The 20,528-nt window shown below is 44.8% G+C and overlaps 1 protein-coding gene across 2 annotated transcripts in view; it reads left to right on the forward strand.

Annotated features, from left to right (window-relative positions):
- Positions 1 to 20,528, forward strand: part of agrn (agrin) — a 549,483-nt gene that overhangs the window by 470,895 nt on the left and 58,060 nt on the right. For both annotated transcript variants that reach the window (XM_059952327.1, XM_059952328.1), the window contains 7 exons: positions 1,200 to 1,583; positions 6,695 to 6,826; positions 8,122 to 8,249; positions 10,842 to 10,956; positions 12,222 to 12,341; positions 17,031 to 17,357; positions 19,496 to 19,688. In XM_059952327.1, coding sequence (XP_059808310.1) covers positions 1,200 to 1,583; positions 6,695 to 6,826; positions 8,122 to 8,249; positions 10,842 to 10,956; positions 12,222 to 12,341; positions 17,031 to 17,357; positions 19,496 to 19,688 — 1,399 coding nt within the window. The remainder of the gene's footprint in view (positions 1 to 1,199; positions 1,584 to 6,694; positions 6,827 to 8,121; positions 8,250 to 10,841; positions 10,957 to 12,221; positions 12,342 to 17,030; positions 17,358 to 19,495; positions 19,689 to 20,528) is intronic.

Consider the following 20,528-nt stretch of genomic DNA (forward strand, 5'->3'; position numbering starts at 1 on the left):
TCAGTAGTTCTATGCTTCTTCTCATCTAATACGCCTCTGTCAAGTCACTTCTCATCCTCCTTCACTCCAAAGAGAAGAGCCTCAGCTCACTCAACAGAAGAAATGTTTTCTAATCCCCGTGAGAAACTCAACTTTGACTCTAACTCCATTTTTGCAATCCATTTTAAAAGAGCAATATGTATTTAAATCATGATTTTACAGAGTTCTGTTTTGGAATTTTATCAGATGCAATACTTAACTTCTGCAAGCTTAAATCTCCTAACACTAATAAACTCTCTGAAACCAGGCATTTAAAGCAGAGTATATGCGGCAGATGGTTCCTAATCATTTTGGGATGTTACATGACCAATGATACAATCATCAGCCCATGTAAAAGATCCCAGGACAGTGAGAAGACAGGCATGTTCACTGCGAAAGCTACCTTCATCTTCCTTGCTGATGTTCCCAACAAACGGCAGTGTTCAACTGGCACAGGCTGGCCCCTCTGTCACGGTGACCTCGGGCTGTTTTGTAACAGTGTAACTGGACCATTGAGTGTTTTATTTAGTTTTATCTTATTTAAAAGCACAGCACAGTAAACAGGCCTTTCTGACCCAATTATACCCGTCTGACAAGTTAACCTACCAGCACAATTCTTTGGAATATGGGAGGAAACTGGAACACCCGTAGGAAAACCACGCGGTCTCAAGGAGAACAGATAGTGGCAGGAACTGAAGCTGGGTTACTGGCTCTGTAAAGTACTTTGTTACCCTGCTGCCTCTCCGACCAGCCACAAACCCATGGACGATACAGCAAGTTGAGGCAGATCATTTTAGTCCTTGAGAAAGATCGTAGAATTAGAACAAAAGAGTCCATTGTAGGGCAAGATGTTGCTTTGCTGAGGTGGTGATTAGGGTTGTGCCACTTGATTCAAGCACCAAATTGCTGAAGGGAATTAGCTGTTCCTGAACCTGGTGGGGTGGGTCTTCAGGCTTCTGTACCTTCCCCAGGGTAGCTGCAAGGAGATGGCATGGCCTGGATGGTGGAGATCTTTGTTGATGGATGTTGCCTTCTTGAGTCAGTACCTCTTGTAGAACTGCCGATGGTGGGGATCTTTGATAGTAGATATTGTCTTCTTGAGGACCTGATATTTCGAGTGTACCTTAACCTTTCCTGAGCATGCTTCTGTTAATAACAGAAATCATCTTATCTCCCAACAGGTACTCCACCAAGGCTGACCCCCACAGCCTCCAGCAGTAACGGGCTGACAACCAAATGGACAGAATCATCCCCATCGCCCCTCCCACCTACACTAAGCGAAGAGCTCATTCGATCCAGTAAGGTGGAGAAGCAAAATATAACGTATAATGAAGCAAAGCTTCCTTTTCTTCCCTTTGCACAAACCACAATAAGGCCACTGGACCAAACCAAGATCTCCACGGTTACCGGAGGCCCTGTCGTCACTGGCTACCCAGCTATTGCCCCGTCTGCAAAGCCACTCCTTCCATCTGAGCCTCCTGACCTGTCAGGCAGTGGGGACTTCAGTGGCGACGTTGATCTGGAGGCGAGTGGTGATATGGAGGCGAGTGGAGGAGAGCCTTTGGGTAATGTGACTTGATTTCCTTTAGCGCAATAAGTCACCAATTCAAGGGAGTCCTTACTCTGCCGTTATTGATGTACAGATATGTGAGGGTTAACCTCTGGAGCCACTATTGTACTTCCTCCAACAGAACAGCTGATTGGTTTGGTGTTGGGAAAAATATCACTTCTTGCTTACACAAAGAATCAGTTATCTCTCAGGGAAAAAAAATCCTTTTTAAAATTATTTTATTATTTAGAAATACAGTACAACACAGTAGCAGGCCCAACCAGTCCTCACCACCATGTGACCAACTAACGTATTAACCGATACACCTTCGGACTGTGGGAGGAAACCCGAGCACCCAGAGGACATCCACGCGGTCACAGGGAGAACTTACAAACTCCTTACAGGCAGTGGCAGGAGTTGAACCCTGGTCGGTGGGGCTGTAAAAGTGTTATACTAACCACTATACTACTGCTGCTGTGCAGATGAAATTCCACTTAGGAAGAGGGCAGTGGCGGAGGGTTATTCGGGACAATGAGTTAATAACTGCCTTGAGACCATGCGATATACGGTAGGAGCCGACTCAGGCCAATCAACCCATTGAGTCTGCTCTGCCATTCCATCATGGTTGACATTTTTCTTTCACTTTGTCAAAATCAGCGGTAATATAAATTGTGAAATGTGCTGTTTTCTGTTTTCTGGGATCCCAGCTCCTTACTTCATCCCATTTCCCCAGCCAACCTACCTTCTCCCTCACCTGGTCTCTCCTATTACCTATAATCCTTCTTCTCCCTCATCTGCCTTCTTTTCTGGCTTCTGCCCCCTGCCTTTCTAGTCCTGTTGAAGGGTCTTGGCCCGAAATGGCGACTATTTATTCCCCTCCATAGATACTGCCTACTTGCTAAGTTCCTCCAGCAATTTTTGTCTGTGCATTCTTCCCATGACCGCGTGGGCTTCATCTGGTGCTCTGGTTTCGTCCCACCTGCCAAAGCGCTGTGGGTTAACGTTAGTAAGTTGTGGCATGCTGTGATGGTGCTGGAAGTATAGTGACACTTGCGGGCTGCAGCCACCACATTGCTAATAATGATGTTGTTAGTTATGTATTTCAACACTCCTTGGGGTTCAACCTTCTGCTGTTATTGTTATACCACAGGAAATGCATTTTATGCTTTCTTTTCAACTCATTCTGTCAAGTTCGGCAACAGTCATTCGAAGTAAATTGATTACCAAAGTACACATCTGTCACTGTATGCAATCCAGAGATTCATTTTCCTGTGGGCATTCACAACTGAACACAATAGAAAAGGTGCAAAAACAAGACAGATAAAAAACCAACGTGCAGAAGGCAATAAATTAATATAAAAGAAGAAACAAAATAATATTAACAATAAAATAAATAAGTAATAAATATTGAGGGCATGAGTTGTAGAGTACTTCAAACTGAGCCTGTAATTTGTGGAATCAGTTCAGTGTTGAGGTGAGTGAAGTTATCCACACTGGTTCAGGAGCCTGATGTTTGATGGTGATGTGGGTCCTAGGGCTCCTGTAGCTCCTAACCAATGTTAGCAGTGAGAAGAAAGTATGGCTTGGGTGGAGGGGGTCATGCATGAAAGTACACGAATGTGAATCGAACAAGTAAGGTAACACTGATTAATGACATCACAGGTAAGCCCTCCCAACCATTGAGCATATCTTCATGAAACACTGTCACAGGAAAGCAGCATCCATCATCAGGGACCCCTACCACACAGGATCTGTTCTCTTCTCGTTACTGCCATTAGGAAGAAGGTACAAGAGCTTTGGGATGCACACCAACAGGTTCAGGGACAATTACTACCCCTCAACCATCAAGCTTTTGAACCAAAGGGGATATCTTCACTCAACTTCACTTGCCCCATCATTGAAATGTTCCCACAACCTATGAACTCATTTTCAAGGACTTCATCTCATATGCTTGATATTTGTTGCTCATTTAATTATTTATTTATTATTATTATTTCTGCTTCTAGTATTTGCACAGTTTGTTGTTTTCTGCACTCTGGTTGAATGCCCAAGTTGGGCAGTCTTTCATTGATTCTGTTATAGTTATTATTCTATAGATATGTTGAGTATGCCGTCAAGAAAATTAATCTCAGGGTTGTATTTGGTGACGTATGTGTACTTTGATAATAAATTTACTTTGACGCAGTTAAATAATTCATGTCTTACGACAGGTTTACTTGATAGTTCTATTGCACTTACAAATTTCACCTTGTTCTTTACTGCTGCAAGGATATTGAAATACAACATACACTCAGAGTTCACTTTATTACGTACCTCCTGTACCTAATAAAGGGGCCACTGAGTGCATGCTTCTGATCATCTACTGCTGCAGCACATCCACTTCAAGGTTCAACACATTGTGCGTAATGTGCTTTTCTGCACACCACTGTTGTAATGTGTAGTTATTTGAGTTACTGTAGCCTGAACCAACCTGGCCATTCTCCTCTGACCTCTCTCATTAATGAGGCATTTGCATCCACAGACTTGCTGCTCACTTGGGTGTGTTCTGGTTTTTTTTTTGCGTCGTTCTCTGTAAACCCTAAGACTGTTGTGAGTGAAAATCCCAAGAGATCAGCAGTTTCTGAGAAACTCAAACCACCCCATCTGGCACCAACAATCATTCCATGGTCAAAGTCGCTTAGATCACATTTCTTCCCCACTCTGATGTTTGGTCTAAACAACAACTGAACCTATTGTCCATGTCAGCGTGCTGTTATGCAATGGGTTGCTGCCGCGTGATTGACTGATTAGATGTTTGTATTACAAGCAGGCGTATCTAATAAAGAGGCCTCTGAGTGTAATTTAGCAATATTGCAAGATCAAATAAATGAATGCAGATCATTGCTTTTGGTATCGGATGACTTTGAAACATTTCCGAAGGTTGTTAGGTGTCAGGGTAATATTGGCATCTTACCTATCTGCAAGCACAAGGTAGGGATTCATTCAGAATCTGATTCTTATGAAATACCCAAGATTACAGACTAAACTGGTGAATTTCAAACACTCAGTTATTTCATTCCATTGCTCAGAAGATTGTTTTTTTTCCCCACCCTGCCAATTTGGTTAAAGATTAGCTTTTATATGGAACATTGAAACATAGTGTGGAGTACGTCCTTTGCCTCATTGTTTGTGATGTGCTGGGGTGGGGGGGGGGCAGTTTACAGGTGTCATTGCATTTGCCGTGAATATTCTCAGTTTTGGACTGAGAATTCCCAAGTGTTGCTGCTCCCTAAGCAAAGGAATTTCCCCTCAAACCTGTCTCAGGTAAACCAAGCTTTTATTCCTAGACTGTGACCCTGTTTAAGGCTGGGTGAAGCATCATCCCTGTGTCAAACCCTGTAAGAATTGCAATTAATTCACCTCTGATTCTTGTTAACTCTACTGATTAATACAACCAGGTCTTACGCAAGTAACAAAATATTTCTCAATGTTTCTAATATTAGTATATGGAAAGTGTAATTAATACTTATCTACAACAGCTGGCTTGAAGGTTCAACATAGAATCATAGAACACTACAGCACAGGAACAGGCCCTCTGGCCCATCTAGTCCATGCTAGAACTATTAACCAGCCATCTCCCATTAACCTGTGCTTGGACTGTAGCCTTCCCATCCTTGTAACTATCCAAACATCTCTTAAATGTTGCAATCAAACCTGCATCCACCACTTCTGTTAGCAGCTTGTTCCATACTCTCACTGCCCTCTGAGTGAAGTTCCTCCCCCACCCCCCCCCAATTCCCTTTAAACATTTCATCTTTCACCCTTAGTTCCAGTATGATGCAGTTGTATAAGACAGTAAAACATAGGAGCAGGATTTAGGCCATTAAGCCCATCATGTTTGATTTACTATCCCTCTCAACTTTGTTCTCCTCCCTTCTCCCCGTAACCTCTGACGCCCTTACTAATCAAAAACCTATCAACCTTCACTTGAAGTGTACCCAATGACTTGTCCTTCCAGCCATCAGTGGCAATGAATTCCACAGATTCACTGCCCTTCAGCTAAAGAAATTCCTCCCCAAATTGTTGGAGAGGCCACACTTGGAGTATTGTGCACATTTCTGGTTACTCTGTAATAGGAAAGATGTGGTTGAACTGGAAAAAGTACAGAAAATGTTTAAGTGGATGTTGCCAAGCTAGAGGGCCTGAGTTATAGGGAGAGGCTGGTAGGCTAAGTCTTTATTCCTTGGAACGTAGGAGAATGAAGGGTGGACTTATAGAAATGTTAAAAAATTTGAGAGACATTGATAAGGTGCACTTGTAGCCTTCCTTCTCCTGGAATAGGGGAGTCCAAAACTAGGAGGTATAGATCTAAGGTGAGAGGGGAAAGATTTCAAAGAGGCCTGAGGGGTAACAGCCTCACACAGAGGGTGGTGTGTGTATGGAGCAAGCTGCCAGAGGAAGTGTTGGGGCAAGTACAATAGTAGCATTTGATAGTACCATTGGATAGGTTGATGGAGAGATCGAGCTTGGGGGGATATGGTCTAAACCCAAAATATTGGCTGTAGTTGAGAGGGCACCATAGTCAGCATGGACCGGTTGGGCTTGTGTGCTGTATTAATCTATAACTCAATGTGTTATGGGGATTTAAGTTCCTTGATGGCATTGTAGGTTATGGACAAGAAAAGATATATACATACAGCACTGTACAAAATTCTTAGGCACATATAAAGTGAAGATGGTTTAAAAAATAATGAAATGAAAAGTTTCCAAATAACTAAGATTACTATAAAGAGCAGTATATAGTGAAAAACAAAATCTGATCAATATTTGGTGTGACCTCCCTTTGCCTTTCAAGCTGCATCAATTCTCTTAGGTACATGGTCGTGCAGTTTTATAAGAAAATCAGCTGGTAGGTTGTTCCAAGCATCTTGGAGAACTTGGCACAATTCTTCTGCAGACTTTGGCTGTCTCACTTGCTACTGTCTCTCCAGGTAATCCCAGACAGCCTCGATGTTGAGATCAGGGCTCTGTGAAGGCCAGACCATTTGAAACTATGTAAAATATTTAAGGTGCCTAAGATTTTGGACAGTACAGTAAGAGAAGCAGTCCAGAGTTCAGTTAACCTAGATTAACCTTTGTCATCCATAGTTTTCAATGACTCCTCGGCAGAAGCTCCATCTTCTGGTCCAATTGAGAGATCTACATGTGACAATACAGAGTTTGGCTGCTGTCCTGACGGGAAGACGCCATCTGTTGACAGTGAGGGAAGCAACTGTCCACGTAAGTGCCTTCAATTTAGAAATTGAGATATCAGATTTCATTATGGTTTTCAATAAAGTCCCTTATATGTCAGTAATAATAATGTTGATTATAATAAAAACTTATTTCTACAGCTCTTTTTATACCAACAATATAGTTCAAAGTGCTTTACAATGGGATAAAGTACACACTTAAAAATAAAAGACAAAATTATGTTGGGTAAAAGCAAGGTTAAGTAAATAGGTTTTGAGTTGGTGTTTAAAAGTGTCAACTGAGTCTGCATCCCTTTTTAGGTACTGAATTCCACAGTTTAGGAGCGTAGTTCAAACAAGCTGACCTACCAATTTTCTTTTGAGGGAGATTGGTTAAATTTAATTGATGGGCAGAAGAAGACCTGAGAGCTTGAGTAAGGCAGATATTCTGGCTTCCACACGTAAATCTTTTGCTCTGGTGACTCTGGGGAAAAAGCACCCAGCTCTAAGGGGTGGAGTTTTCTCTCTATTTTTCACTGCTCTGGATGCTTGGATTATCTTTCCACGTTTGAGAAAACGTTGCTGCATAAAAATAGAAGCATTCAGCACGTTGATAGTGTACTGGGATCAAATGTCCCTGGTGTTATTTTCTACAACATTTCAATGTTGTAGCGGTTTAAAATTGCATCTTGGGTAAATTATCCTCTTTCCAAATGACCTAGGAGATCTACAACCAAGACAGCTTGAAATCTACAAAAATTTTCCAAACCACAAAAGCAGAAAAATTGTTTTCCTTAATTTATAAATAGTAATTTATGGAGTTAATTACAGAGAAATGTTTGTGAAATTTCTCTTCCTCAGAATCTCCAATCAAGAACAAAAGGAAATTATAACGATATTGTCCGATTGAACGATGTGACTCAATCAGGGACGTATTCATTCTGATATGAAACTGTGGTGTCTGAATGCAAAAATGCAAAATGCATTTTAATTTCAATGTTAAAGTGAATTGCTCTAGGAGTTTTAATCTATTTATTCATTTCCATCTGTTTCTTCTCTAATAACTCTTTCTCTTTGTCTACTTAACTTCTTGCCTACCTCAATAGTTCGGAGAACTGGAACAAATATTGTGGTAACATTTGGTATTTATGCACCAAACGTACATTTGCACCTATTCCGAATGTCCTATAAACTACTAATTCAAAGACGCTCATTCTACTAACCCTAAGACTGGCACTACCAACCATTCACCTTCCAGTCAGACAGTGATGCTTGTCATTGTTGAGCCAGACTGTAGATTCATCCCAACTTTCCCTTTTTGTCTCTTTATTTTGCTTTTCATAGCTACTAAGGTATTCCAAGGTGTCCTTATTTTGGAAGAAGTAGAGGGCCAGGAACTTTTTTACACTCCAGAGATGGATGACCCGAAGTCTGAACTGTTTGGTGAAACAGCAAGGAGTATTGAGAGCACTGTAAGTGATCGTCAGTTAACTGACCGTCCATGATTTGTATCTGATTTGTTAGACAGAGAAGAATTAGACTGTACGGAGACTGGGAAACATTCATTCATACGTTATTTATTTGTTTGTGTAGTGATACAGTGTGGAGTAGGCCCTTCCAGCCACACCACCCCAGCAACCCCACAATCCTGATTATTTATTTATTGAGATAGGCTCTTTCAGCCCTTCAAGCCATGCTGCCCAGTAACTCCTCACACCACCACCAATTCAATCCCACCCTAGCCACGAGACAATTTACAGTGGCCAGTTAACTACTAATCAGTACATATTTGGACTGTGGGAGAAACCCATGTGGACACAGGGTACAACCATGTGTACAACCTCCTCAGAGGCAGCATCGGGAATTAAACTCGAGATGCTGGCTTTGTAAAGTGCTGTGCTACCGTGCCACCCCAACCCAGTCACAGGACAATTTACAATGACCATCTAAAGTGCCTGTTACGTGTTTGGACTGCCAGAGGAAACCGGAGCACTCGGAGAAAACCCACGCATTCCATACAGAACGGTGCCAGAATTGGACTCCAAATTCTGGAAGGCCCCGGGCAGTATCTATGTCATGGTGCCCAAAATTGTTCCATTTTCAGATGTAAACAATTATTATAAGTACAAGAGATCCTGCAGATGGTGGAAATGTGTACTAACACATATAAAATGCTAAACAAACTCAGCAGGTCAGGCAGCATCTACGGCAAGGGATAAAGAGTCGATGTTTCAGGCTGAAAGCCTTCATCAGGACTGGAGAGGAAGGAAGCCAGAATAAGGTTGGGGAGGGGAAGGAGTACAAGCTGGCAGGTGATAGGTGAGACCAGGTGAGGGGGAAGGTGGGTGGGTGGGGAAGGAAGAAGCTGGGAGTTGATTGGTGGAAAAGATAAAGGACTGATGAAGAAGGAATCTGATAGGAGAGGAGAGTGGACCATGGGAGAAAGGGAAGGAGGAGGGTCACTGGGAGGAAATGATAGGCAGGTGAGGGGGCCAGTGAATGAATGTGTGATGATACTTGAGGGAGCACACCCTGGGATGTGTTGGTCAAAGTGGGGATTTGAAGAAGGGGTGGGGAAGAAGTTACTGAAGTTTAGAGAAATCGATCTTCGTGCTGCCAGGTTGGAGGCTACCCAGATGGAATATGAGGAGCTGTTCCTCACCCTGAGAGTGATAAGTGAGACCAGGTGGGGGGGAGGGGAGTGAGTGGATTGGGAGGGGGAATGAAATAAGAAGCTGGGAGGTGATTGGTGGAAGAGGTAAAGAGCTGAAGAAGAAGGAGTCTGATAGGAGAGGAGAGTAAACACAAACAATGTTTATGTTGTGTTTGCACAAAATACTGGCAGGCAGAATGGATTGGTTTAATCTGGCACTATGTTCAGCACAGACATTGTAGGGCGAAGGGCCAGTTCCTGTGCTGTACTGTTCTATGTTCTAATTGGTTTCTGCTAATACTGCTTTCTGCATTCTCCACATTCATTTATCTCCCATTCCAAGCTAATCTTTTTGCTGTGCCATGCAAGATATCGGCCCAGAGTCAGCTTGTCGGTGAGAACCAAATTGGGTATTAACGGCACTGAGTACTGGGGTTGTGGATTCATTTCTGTAGCAACCTGCCTCATTCATCTCCATTAGATCACGGCTGTGGTTGCCTTCATTCTGAATTGAAATAGACTCACTTGTCACTTTGTGGATGAGGGGCAGAGATACAGCCAGTGTCATCCAGCTGAAAATAAATTAGATTTAAGGTTCAAATCAATAGGTAAAATTTCAAACACATATTTCATTTTTATCTATTTAGTGATACAGTGCGGAACAGAACCTCCAGCCCAACACTGCCCAGTAACTCAACTATTTAATTCTAACCTAATCATGGGATAATTTACAATGACTAATTAACCTACTAACTGGTTCGTCTGTGGACTATGGGTGGAAACTAGAACACCCAGAGGAAACCCACACACATGGGAGGATTATACAAACATTCTTACAGAGGATGCTGGAATTGAACTGTGAACTCCAACACCCCAAGCTGTAACAGTGTTGCAGTGACCACTACATAACTATAGCACCCCTAACCTGCTTTTGTGCTCCTGTGACCCCCATTAGAGGCCCTCAAGCACAACAGTCATCTCTTAACATTGTTCTTTGGGAATTTGGTGGCCATTACTTAAGTTTAAAATTTTCCTTTATTGTCTGGTTTGGTCCCATTCAACATTGGTTGGTGGTTAGTTGCCTCTTATGGAATGGCTGCATGCAAAGGTCACCGCAGAAGACCAAGCTTCGAACCTAATGCCTCACAAAACTCATAATTCCGAACATTGTAGGTCAGGCAGCATCAATGGAGAGGAAGAAAGAGTCATCGTTTTGGGCTGAGACCTCCAGCCTGTCGTTCGCGTGTTACTCTGGATTTCCAACACCTGCAGATCCTCTGGTTTATAATTGCACATTTGGGTCATTGGTTACCCCAACACACATGATGAATCACTTTGTTTTCAGCCAAGTGTGTGTTGTTTCTTGCAACTGATCACTTATCCACATGTCCCACCATCTCTCCCCATCCAGCTGAACGAATTATTCGGGAACTCAAACATCAAGAGAGATTTTAAGAGTGTCCGGGTGCGTGGTCTCGGTCCCAGCAACTCTGTACGGACTATCTTTGAAGTCCATTTTGATCCAAGTAAGTGCTAACCTATTAAGTACAAATTCAAGTTCAAGTGCAGTTTATTGTCATTTAACTATACACACGTGTACCAGCAAGTGAAACAACATCTCTCTGGATCAAGCTGCACAACACAGTACGTATAACTCACGTACATAATGGCTGAGTGAACTCGGCCTTTTCTCCTTGGAGTGACAGAGGATGAGAGGTGACTTGATAGAGGTGTATAAGATGATGAGAGGCACTGATCGTGTGGATAGTCAGAGGCTTTTTCCCCAGGGCTGAAATGATTAGCACAAGAGGGCACAAGAGTGCTTGGAAGTAGATACAGAGGAGATGTCAGGGGTAAGTTTTTTACACAGAGAGTGGTGAGTGCGTGGAATGGGCTGCCGGCGATGGTGGTGGAGGTGGATACGATAGGGTCTTTTAAGAGACTCCTGGATAGGTACATGGAGCTTAGAAGAATAGAGAGCTGTGGATAACCCTAGGTAATTTCTAAGGTAGGGACATGTTCCACACAGTTTTGTGGGATGAAGGGCCTGTATTGTGCTGTAAGTTTTTCTATGTTTCTATAACACATAAAGTGATATCACCACTAATAAATTAACAAATAATAAGGTGCATGTATGATACAAATTAAAAAATTGACAATAAAACGCTACTGACATTTCATACATGATGAGACCTGTGTGCTGGTAGGGCGTTCAATTGTCTCAAGCTGATTCCCATCCGAACCGTCCTTGTCCTAATGCTATGGTTCCTCCTGCCTGATAGTAAGGGGTCAGAGAGACTGTTGGATATACCGTAGGGATCATTGACAATGCTAAGGGCCCTGTGTACACAGCACTCCTGATAAATATCTCGGATGGGTGGAAGAGAGATCCCAATGATCGTCAGAATCCTTTGTAGGGTCTTGCAGTCTGATGCCTTGCAGCTCCCAAACCAGCCAGTGATGTAGCTGGTCAGGACACGCTCGATGGTGCTCTTGTAAAAATTGTAAAATAAAGGTGGAGGGGGCGAACGGAGACTCACGCCACCTCAATCTCCTCAGTAAGTGGAGACAGTGCTGCGCTTTATTAACCAAAGAGATGGTGTTGAGGGACCAAGTGAGAACGTCCATTATGTGCACTCCTTGAAACTTGGTGCTCATAACTCTCTTCATGGAGGAGCTGTTTATGTGCAGTAAGGACTGGATGGAGAGTGCACCCAACTCCACCTCAAATGTAACAGTGAGGTTGCTTTCCTTCCCACACTATGAATGTTTTGATTTATAATCTTTCCAGGGACAAGATACACCTCCCGGGATGTACAGAGGGCTTTGCTTCAGGAAGTGAAACAATCCAGGAAGAAATCTATCGTTGTGAAGAAACCAGAAGAGGACAACATCAAGATCGTGGACTTTGGTAAACAGATTTTGGTTCTCGTACAGTCAGAGAGTCCATAAGACCATAAGACATAGGTGAAGATTTAGGCCATAGATTTAGGTGAAGACTGCTCCATCATTTCATCATGGCTGATTTATTATCCCTCTCAACCCCATTCTCCTGCCGTCTCCCCATAACCTTTGACACCCTGACTAATCAAGGACCTATCCATCTCTGCTTCCAAATGGTCTAATTCTGCTTCCATATCTTACGGACTTATGGTCAATGAACGAGTCTCAATGCCATTCCATGCTGAAATCTGCTTTGTAACGCTGCCCAGACTCCCTGTGGGCTCATCTGGTCTGTAAATGTCCACCTGAAATAGATATTTATTTTTGAAATTTAGGGTCTTTACGCTTTAATTCTGCGGAAGGATTTCCCTCCCGTTATGTGCTCAAAGTCTTTCAGCATCAGAGGATGCCTAAAGATGCCATGGTGGTGTAGTGGTTTGCACAACACTATTACTACTCGAGGTGTCGGAGTTCGGAGTTCAATTCCGGCACCGGCTAAAAGGAATTTGCATGTTCTCCCCATGAACCACATGGGTTTCCTCCAGCTGCTCCGGTTTCCTCCTACGGTCCAGAGACATACCAGCCGGCTTAACTCTGGGTGCATCAACAGTGCGCCTTTGGGATGTGGGGGAAACCTACACGGTCACCGGAAGAGTGTACCAACTTCTTACAGGCAGTGGCTGGCGCTGTAAAGTGTGACACTAACTGCTGCCCAGCAGTACCATGGTTGGACTGTCCATTACTATAGCTTCAGTCTGATGGTAGTTTTAACAGCTTCTGTTTTGTTTTCTGGGTACCAAAAGAAGCTTGACTGTTCCCTTTATGTGTTAAGGGCAGACTCTTACTTCTTGGGGTGATGTTTAGCTAAGTCTGCCATCTCTTACCTACCTGCCTGGGCAAAGTCGTAGCAGTCTACTGACCTGCAAGTCTTTAGGCTCTGAGAGATTTGGGAGGTTAGTTTTACTTGTCACCTGTGCATTGAAGCACACAGTAAAATGTGTCACTTGCATCATCAACCAGCACAGTCTGAGGATGTGCTGGGGGCAGCCAGCAGAAGCTGCCGTGCTCTCCCCAATCCAACAGAGGAGAGAGAGAGTCGAGTCGATGAATCGGGGTGATGTGGTGTGGGTAGACTGAGGTCCTTGGGAAAAGGAAGAATCCGCACTACCTGCTGCATCACCATGCTAACGAATGAGCAACGTGGCTGATGATTAGGAATTAGATCAAGCCGTTATTGTAATGCACAGACCTGACTCCGAACCAGAATCAGGTTTAATGTCACTGGCACATGTCATGGAACTTTTTGTTTTGCAGCACCAGTACACTGCAATGCATAACAAAAACTGTAAATTACAACAAAAATATATTAAATATGAAATATATAAAACTTTAAGTTAAGTAAGTAGTGCAAAAAGGGAGCCAAAAAAGTAGTGTGGCAGTGTTCACCGGTTCATTGTCCATTCAGATGGCAGAGGGGACGAAGCTGTTCCTGAATCGCTGAGTGTGTGTTTTCAGGCTTCTGTAGCCATGAGAAGAAGGCTTGTCTTGGGTGTTGGGGGGGGGTTCCTTAATGATGGACATTGCCTTTTTGTTGCATCACCTTTTGAAGGTGTCCTCGATGCTGGGAAGGCCAGTGCCCATGATGGAACGCGCTGAGTTTACAACTTCCTGCAGCTCGGTCCGATTCTGTGCAGTGGCCTGGCGGTGTTGCTTCCAGTTGGAATGCTCTCCTCAGCCCACCTGCAGAACTGTTATTTGTGTTCATTCTGTAAGTTGTACTGATGTAATTTTTTTCAGCCAATCATTTTTATAAGGTTTCCCACAGTAGAGGTAATTTCCAAGTGAAAATTCGGGAAGGAATGCTATTGAATTCCTGTGAATTTCTGGGCGTGTTAGTTTAAGTGAGAGTGTGTGAGCTTTCCAGTTTGACCAGGAAATACAATACACAGGGATAGGACCAGACGGTGAAGGAAGGATTTAATTTGGAGAGAGCAAATTATAATGCTATTGGACACGAACTTGGAAACATAAACTGGGAACAGATGGAGCATTGTGTGTTGGTCTTCATTAGTCAGGGATTGAGTTCAAGAGCCATTAAGTAATGTTGCAGCTCTGTATTACCACACGTGGAGTATTCTGTTCAATTCTGGTCACCTCATTATAGGAAGGATGTGGACATTTCAGAGAGAGTGCAGAGGAGATTGACCAAGATTAGAGAGGGTGCAGAGGAGATTCACCAGGATGCTGCCTGGATTAGAGAGGGTGCAGAGGAGATTCACCAGGATGCTGCCTGGATTAGAGAGGGTGCAGAGGAGATTCACCAGGATGCTGCCTGGATTAGAGAGGGTGCAGAGGAGATTCACCAGGATGCTGCCTGGATTAGAGAGGGTGCAGAGGAGATTCACCAGGATGCTGCCTGGATTAGAGAGGGTGCAGAGGAGATTCACCAGGACGGTGTCTGGATTAGAGAGGGTGCAGAGGAGATTCACCAGGAAGATGCCTGGATTAGAGAGGGTGCAGAGGAGTTTCACCAGGATGCTGCCTGGATTAGAGAGGGTGCAGAGGAGATTGACCAGGATGCTGCCTGGATTAGAGAGGGGGCAGAGGAGATTTACCAGGATGCTGCCTGGATTAGAGAGGGTGCAAGGGGATTTACCAGGATGCTGCCTGGATTAGAGAGGGTGCAGAGGAGATTCACCAGGATGCTGTCTGGATTAGAGAGGGTGCAGAGGAGATTCACCAGGATGCTGCCTGGATTAGAGAGGGTGCAGAGGAGATTTACCAGGATGCTGCCTGGATTAGAGAGGGTGCAGAGGAGATTCACCAGGATGCTGCCTGGATTAGAGAGGGTGCAGAGGAGATTCACCAGGATGCTGCCTGGATTAGAGAGGGTGCAGAGGAGATTCACCAGGACGGTGTCTGGATTAGAGAGGGTGCAGAGGAGATTCACCAGGATGCTGCCTGGATTAGAGAGGGTGCAGAGGAGATTCACCAGGATGCTGCCTGGATTAGAGAGGGTGCAGAGGAGATTGACCAGGATGCTGCCTGGATTAGAGAGGGGGCAGAGGAGATTTACCAGGATGCTGCCTGGATTAGAGAGGGTGCAAGGGGATTTACCAGGATGCTGCCAGGATTAGAGAGGGTGCAGAGGAGATTCACCAGGATGCTGTCTGGATTAGAGAGGGTGCAGAGGAGATTCACCAGGATGCTGCCTGGATTAGAGAGGGTGCAGAGGAGATTTACCAGGATGCTGCCTGGATTAGAGAGGGTGCAGAGGAGATTTACCAGGATGCTGCCTGGATTAGAGAGGGTGCAGAGGAGATTCACCAGGATGCTGCCTGGATTAGAGAGGGTGTAGAGGAGATTTACCAGTATGCTGCCTGGATTAGAGAGGGTGTAGAGGAGATTTACCAGGATGCTGCCTGGATTAGAGAGGGTGCAGAGGAGATTCACCAGGATGCTGCCTGGATTAGAGAGGGTGCAGAGGAGATTCACCAGGATGCTGCCTGGATTAGAGAGGGTGCAGAGGAGATTTACCAGGACGCTGCCTGGATTAGAGAGGGTGCAGAGGAGATTCACCAGGACGCTGCCTGGATCAGAGAGGGTGCAGAGGAGATTCACCAGGATGCTGTCTGGATTAGACAGGGTGCAGTGGAGATTCACCAGGATGCTGCCTGGATTAGAGAGGGTGCAGAGGAGATTCACCAGGATGCTGCCTGAATTAGAGAGGGTGCAGAGGAGATTCACCAGGATGCTGCCTGGATTAGAGAGGGTGCAGAGGAGATTCACCAGGATGCTGCCTGGATTAGAGAGGGTGCAGAGGAGATTCACCAGGATGCTGCCTGGATTAGAGAGGGTGTAGAGGAGATTTACCAGGATGCTGCCTGGATTAGAGAGGGTGCAGAGGAGATTTACCAGGATGCTGCCTGGATTAGAGAGGGTGCAGAGGAGATTCACCAGAATGCTGCCTGGATTAGAGAGGGTGCAGAGGAGATTTACCAGGATGCTGCCTGGATTAGAGAGGGTGCAGAGGAGATTTACCAGGATGCTGCCTGGATTAGAGAGGGTGCAGAGGAGATTTACCAGGATGCTGCCTGGATTAGAGAGAGTGCAGAGGAGATTCACCAGGATGCTGCCTGGATTAGAGAGGGTGCAGAGGAGATTCACCAGGATGCTGCCTGGATTAGAGAGGGTGCAGAGGAGATTCACCAGGATGCTGCCTGGATTAGAGAGGGTGCCTCAGGAGGATAGGCTGAGTGAGCTCGGGCTTTTCTCTTTGGAGTGAAGGAGTTTGAGAAGTGACTTGATAGAGGTTTACAAGATGATAAGAGGCATAGATAGAGTGGAAAACCAGAGACTTTTTCCCAGTGTGGAAATGGCTAATACTAAGGAAGCATAATTTAAAGTGTTTGGAGGGAAGTATAGTGGGGATATCAGAGGTAGGTTTCTTACACAGAGTGGTGGAAGAGGCAGGCATCAGTTCATTTAGGAAACCCTTAGAAAGGTATATGGATGATAGAAAAATGGAGGGTTATGTAGGAAGGAAGGGTTAGATTGATCTTAGAGTAGGTTAAAAGATCAGCACAACTCCATGAGCTGGAGGGCCTGGACTGTGCTGTAGTGTTAAATGTTCTATGCTCTATCAATTTCCCTGCAGATTGGGCGCCTGTCCTGTTCACGACAACCAGCACGACCACGGCTGCTACCACGGTCCCCGTCACCACCACGTCTTCGCTGGCCCTCACCAAGCGACCGCCACCTGCCACCACCAGGTGGCCGAAAGTCTTCCCACAAGCCAAGTGGCCCTCGACCACCATGAGGCCGGCCACCACCCGGAGACCTCCCTTCTCCATAAAGACCAATGTCAGACTTCCCAGGCCGTGTGACTCCCAGCCCTGTCTGCACGGAGGCACCTGTGAAGATGATGGAGAGGACTACACCTGCAGTTGCCCAGCCGGCAAAGGAGGAGCAGTCTGCGAGCGAAGTAAGGACTGGATAATAGCCTCTGTTTTGTTTTAAGAGAAATAGCTAAAGGAACCAGAGCAGGAAGAGTCGTCAAGATGCTTTGCCATTAAAGATCTTAGCTAATCTTCTGCTTTAGCCCAAGATCCATCACCACTTCCTAATGACCAAAAGACAAGGGAGTAGTATCAGGCCATTTGGCCCAGCGAGTCTGTTCCACCATTCCAACATGGCTGATTTATTATCCCTCTCAACCCTATTCTCCTGCCTTCTCCCCGTAACCTTTGATGCCCTGAATCGAGAACCTATCTGCCTCCGTTTTAAAGATACCCAATGACTTGGACTCCTCAGCCATCTGTGGCAAAGAATTCCACAGATTCATAAGCCTCTGGCTAAAGAAAGTCCTCCTCATCTCTGTTCTAAAAGCCCAGAAATCTCATGACATAGGGTCTCAACCCAAAGCATCAATAGTTCCTTCCCCGACCCCCCCAACACACGTGCGCGCACACCCCACTCACACTCACACACACTCACTCACACTTACTCACCGACACTCACACTCACACACACTCACACTGACACACACACTCACTCACACTCACTCATACTCACACACACACTCACTCTCACTCACACACACTCACTCACACTCACACACACACACACACCTCCACCCGTTGAGTTCCTCCAGCAGATTGTTGCTCCAGATTTCAGCATCTGCAGAATCAGAATCAGGTTTATTATATCAGACAGAAATCTGATGACCAGAGGGGAAGGAGCTGTCCTTGCAGACAGACAAGTGTGGCAAATCTTCAAGCAGAGAAAGCAGGAACGACGGAAAGACAGAGGGGGTGCAGAGTGGAAGAGAGAGGGTCAGAGGGGGAGAAGGATAGAGGAAGAGAGGGAGAGGGGAGTAGAAAGGGAGGGAAATAGGGGGAGAGGGAGAGAGAGCAGTCTCGATCTCTGTTTTGAAGTCAGTGCCAGAGAACTCCACAGGAATCTGAATCAGGTTTAATATCGTTAGCATATCTCATGACATATGTATACAGTGCGAAGGTATGCATATATATCATTAAATTAATTTAGTGCAAAAAGAGCAAAGAAAGAAGAAATAGTGAGTTAGTGCACGTGAGTTGATGGACCTTTTAGAAATCTGATTGCAGTGGGGAGAAAGGCGTTCCTGACTAAAACAGTGAGAGATTCCCAGTGTTTCACCATCCCTGAGTGATGAAAGCTCTCCACACCCCCGTCCCAAGTGATCTGCCTTATTCTCAGACCACGTCCTCCGGTCCGAGGCGCCCCAGCTGGGAGACACATCCCCGTATCCAGCCTGTCAACCGCTTTAAGAATTTTGTGAGCATTTGAAGTGAAGCTCGTCTCGCCCCTCTGAGCCCTAAACAATATTGTAGTGGAGATGCTGGAGGAGCTCACTAGGTCAATCTCAACCTGTAAGGGCTGATGGTTTAGAGTTATCTTGGTGTAGGTTAATAAGTCATCGCACCACTGTGGTTCAAAGTACTACGCTGTACTGTTCCATGCTCTTAATTATGCTGATGTCTATTGTGCATACACTCAGTGGCCACTTTATTAGGTACAGGAGTGGAATTCAGAGTGGCCTGTCCACTCCAAGGTTCAACGTGTTGTGTGTTCAGAGATATTCTTCTGCACACCACTGTTGTAATGTGTGGTTATTTGAGTTACTGTCACTTTCCTGCCAGCTTGAACCAGTCTGGCCGTTCTCCTCTGACCTCTCATTGACAAGGTGTTTTTACCCATACAACTGGATGATTTTTTGCTGCTTGTACCGTTCTCTATAAGCACAAGTCTGTTGTGCGTGAAAATCCCAGGAGATCCGCAGTTTCTGAGTTACTCAAACCACTCTGCTTGGCACCAACAATCATTCCATGGTCAAAGTCACTCAGATCCCATTTCTTCCCCACTGTGGTCTGAACAACAACTGAACCTCTTGACCATGTCTGCATGCTTTTGTGCACTGAGTTGCTGCTGTATGATTGGCAGATTAACAAGCAGGTGTACATAATAATGTGGCCACCCAGTGTATATTAAATGGTGAATGAAATTAACATAAGTGTATTTACTTTAAAATGCACTTTAGTTTTTGGACTATTTCCCCTGATTATTCTTGAATTGTTTGAATAGCAATCGTGTACTATCTACCTGAGTTTGGGGGTAAATCCTACCTGGCGTTTAAGACAATGAAGGCTTACTACACAGTGCGGATCAACCTGGAGTTCCGTGCCTCTGAGCTCAATGGATTACTTCTGTACAATGGACAGAAAAAGGGGAAAGACTTCATTTCTCTGGCTCTTGTGAAGGGCTATGTGGAGCTTAGGTAAGGCATTCCTTGTTTAAAGAATGGAATTACCTCTCACAGTATAATTCAAAGTGTGTGCTTTCAGTAATGTTGGAACACATACCAACAGGCTCAAGGACAGCTTCTATCCTATTATTTTAAGTATACTGAACTCCAAATTTCAAATGTTACGAACCCTGTAACTGGGTTACTTACCAGCAAAGATGGAGACGTCCATTGGAGTCTGATGATACTATTTTTAACAGTATTTATTAGTAAAAATACACAAAAATAATATCAATGCAAATATACAGATAATATACGTCATCAATACTAAATCTAGAAGCGCGGGTATAATAATAATAAGTAAGAAATAAGCTCTATCGTTGTCTAGGGGATAATGTATTGTCCGATGAAAATATAAAGTTCACTCAGTTCATGCAGGTTGCAGCCGTTGGGGACTGTTGTGTTGCAATGGTGGGAGAGAGAGAGAGATTTGGAGAAAAACTTGCCGACTTTCCTTTTATGGTTTCGATCCGTCAGGAGTCTCGTTGTCGTGGCCTTTCACTTATGGCCTCTCCTTTAGCTAAACCGTTCTTCCGTGATGAGCCCGCCACTCTGGCAAGGGAGGACGCACACGAGCCCCCACCGGCTGTCGCTATTAAATGCTGTCACTGGATTTCCAGCGTTTCTCCTGGTGCGTCTAAAGGGGTTGTTCCCCAGACCCTCTTTTATCCTTACTCACGGGGTCTCTGATGTCAGTCAGGTTGGGATGATGCAATCCCTCATCCAGCCCACTCTGGTTGTCCCCAAGGGGTTTCAATGAATAGTACAGTGCTCAATACACAATTCCTTCTCCAAGAGACAATGGCCGTTATC

The sequence above is a fragment of the Hypanus sabinus genome, chromosome 27 (genome assembly GCF_030144855.1).
Source record: "Hypanus sabinus isolate sHypSab1 chromosome 27, sHypSab1.hap1, whole genome shotgun sequence".
Classification (NCBI taxonomy): Eukaryota; Metazoa; Chordata; class Chondrichthyes; order Myliobatiformes; family Dasyatidae; genus Hypanus; species Hypanus sabinus.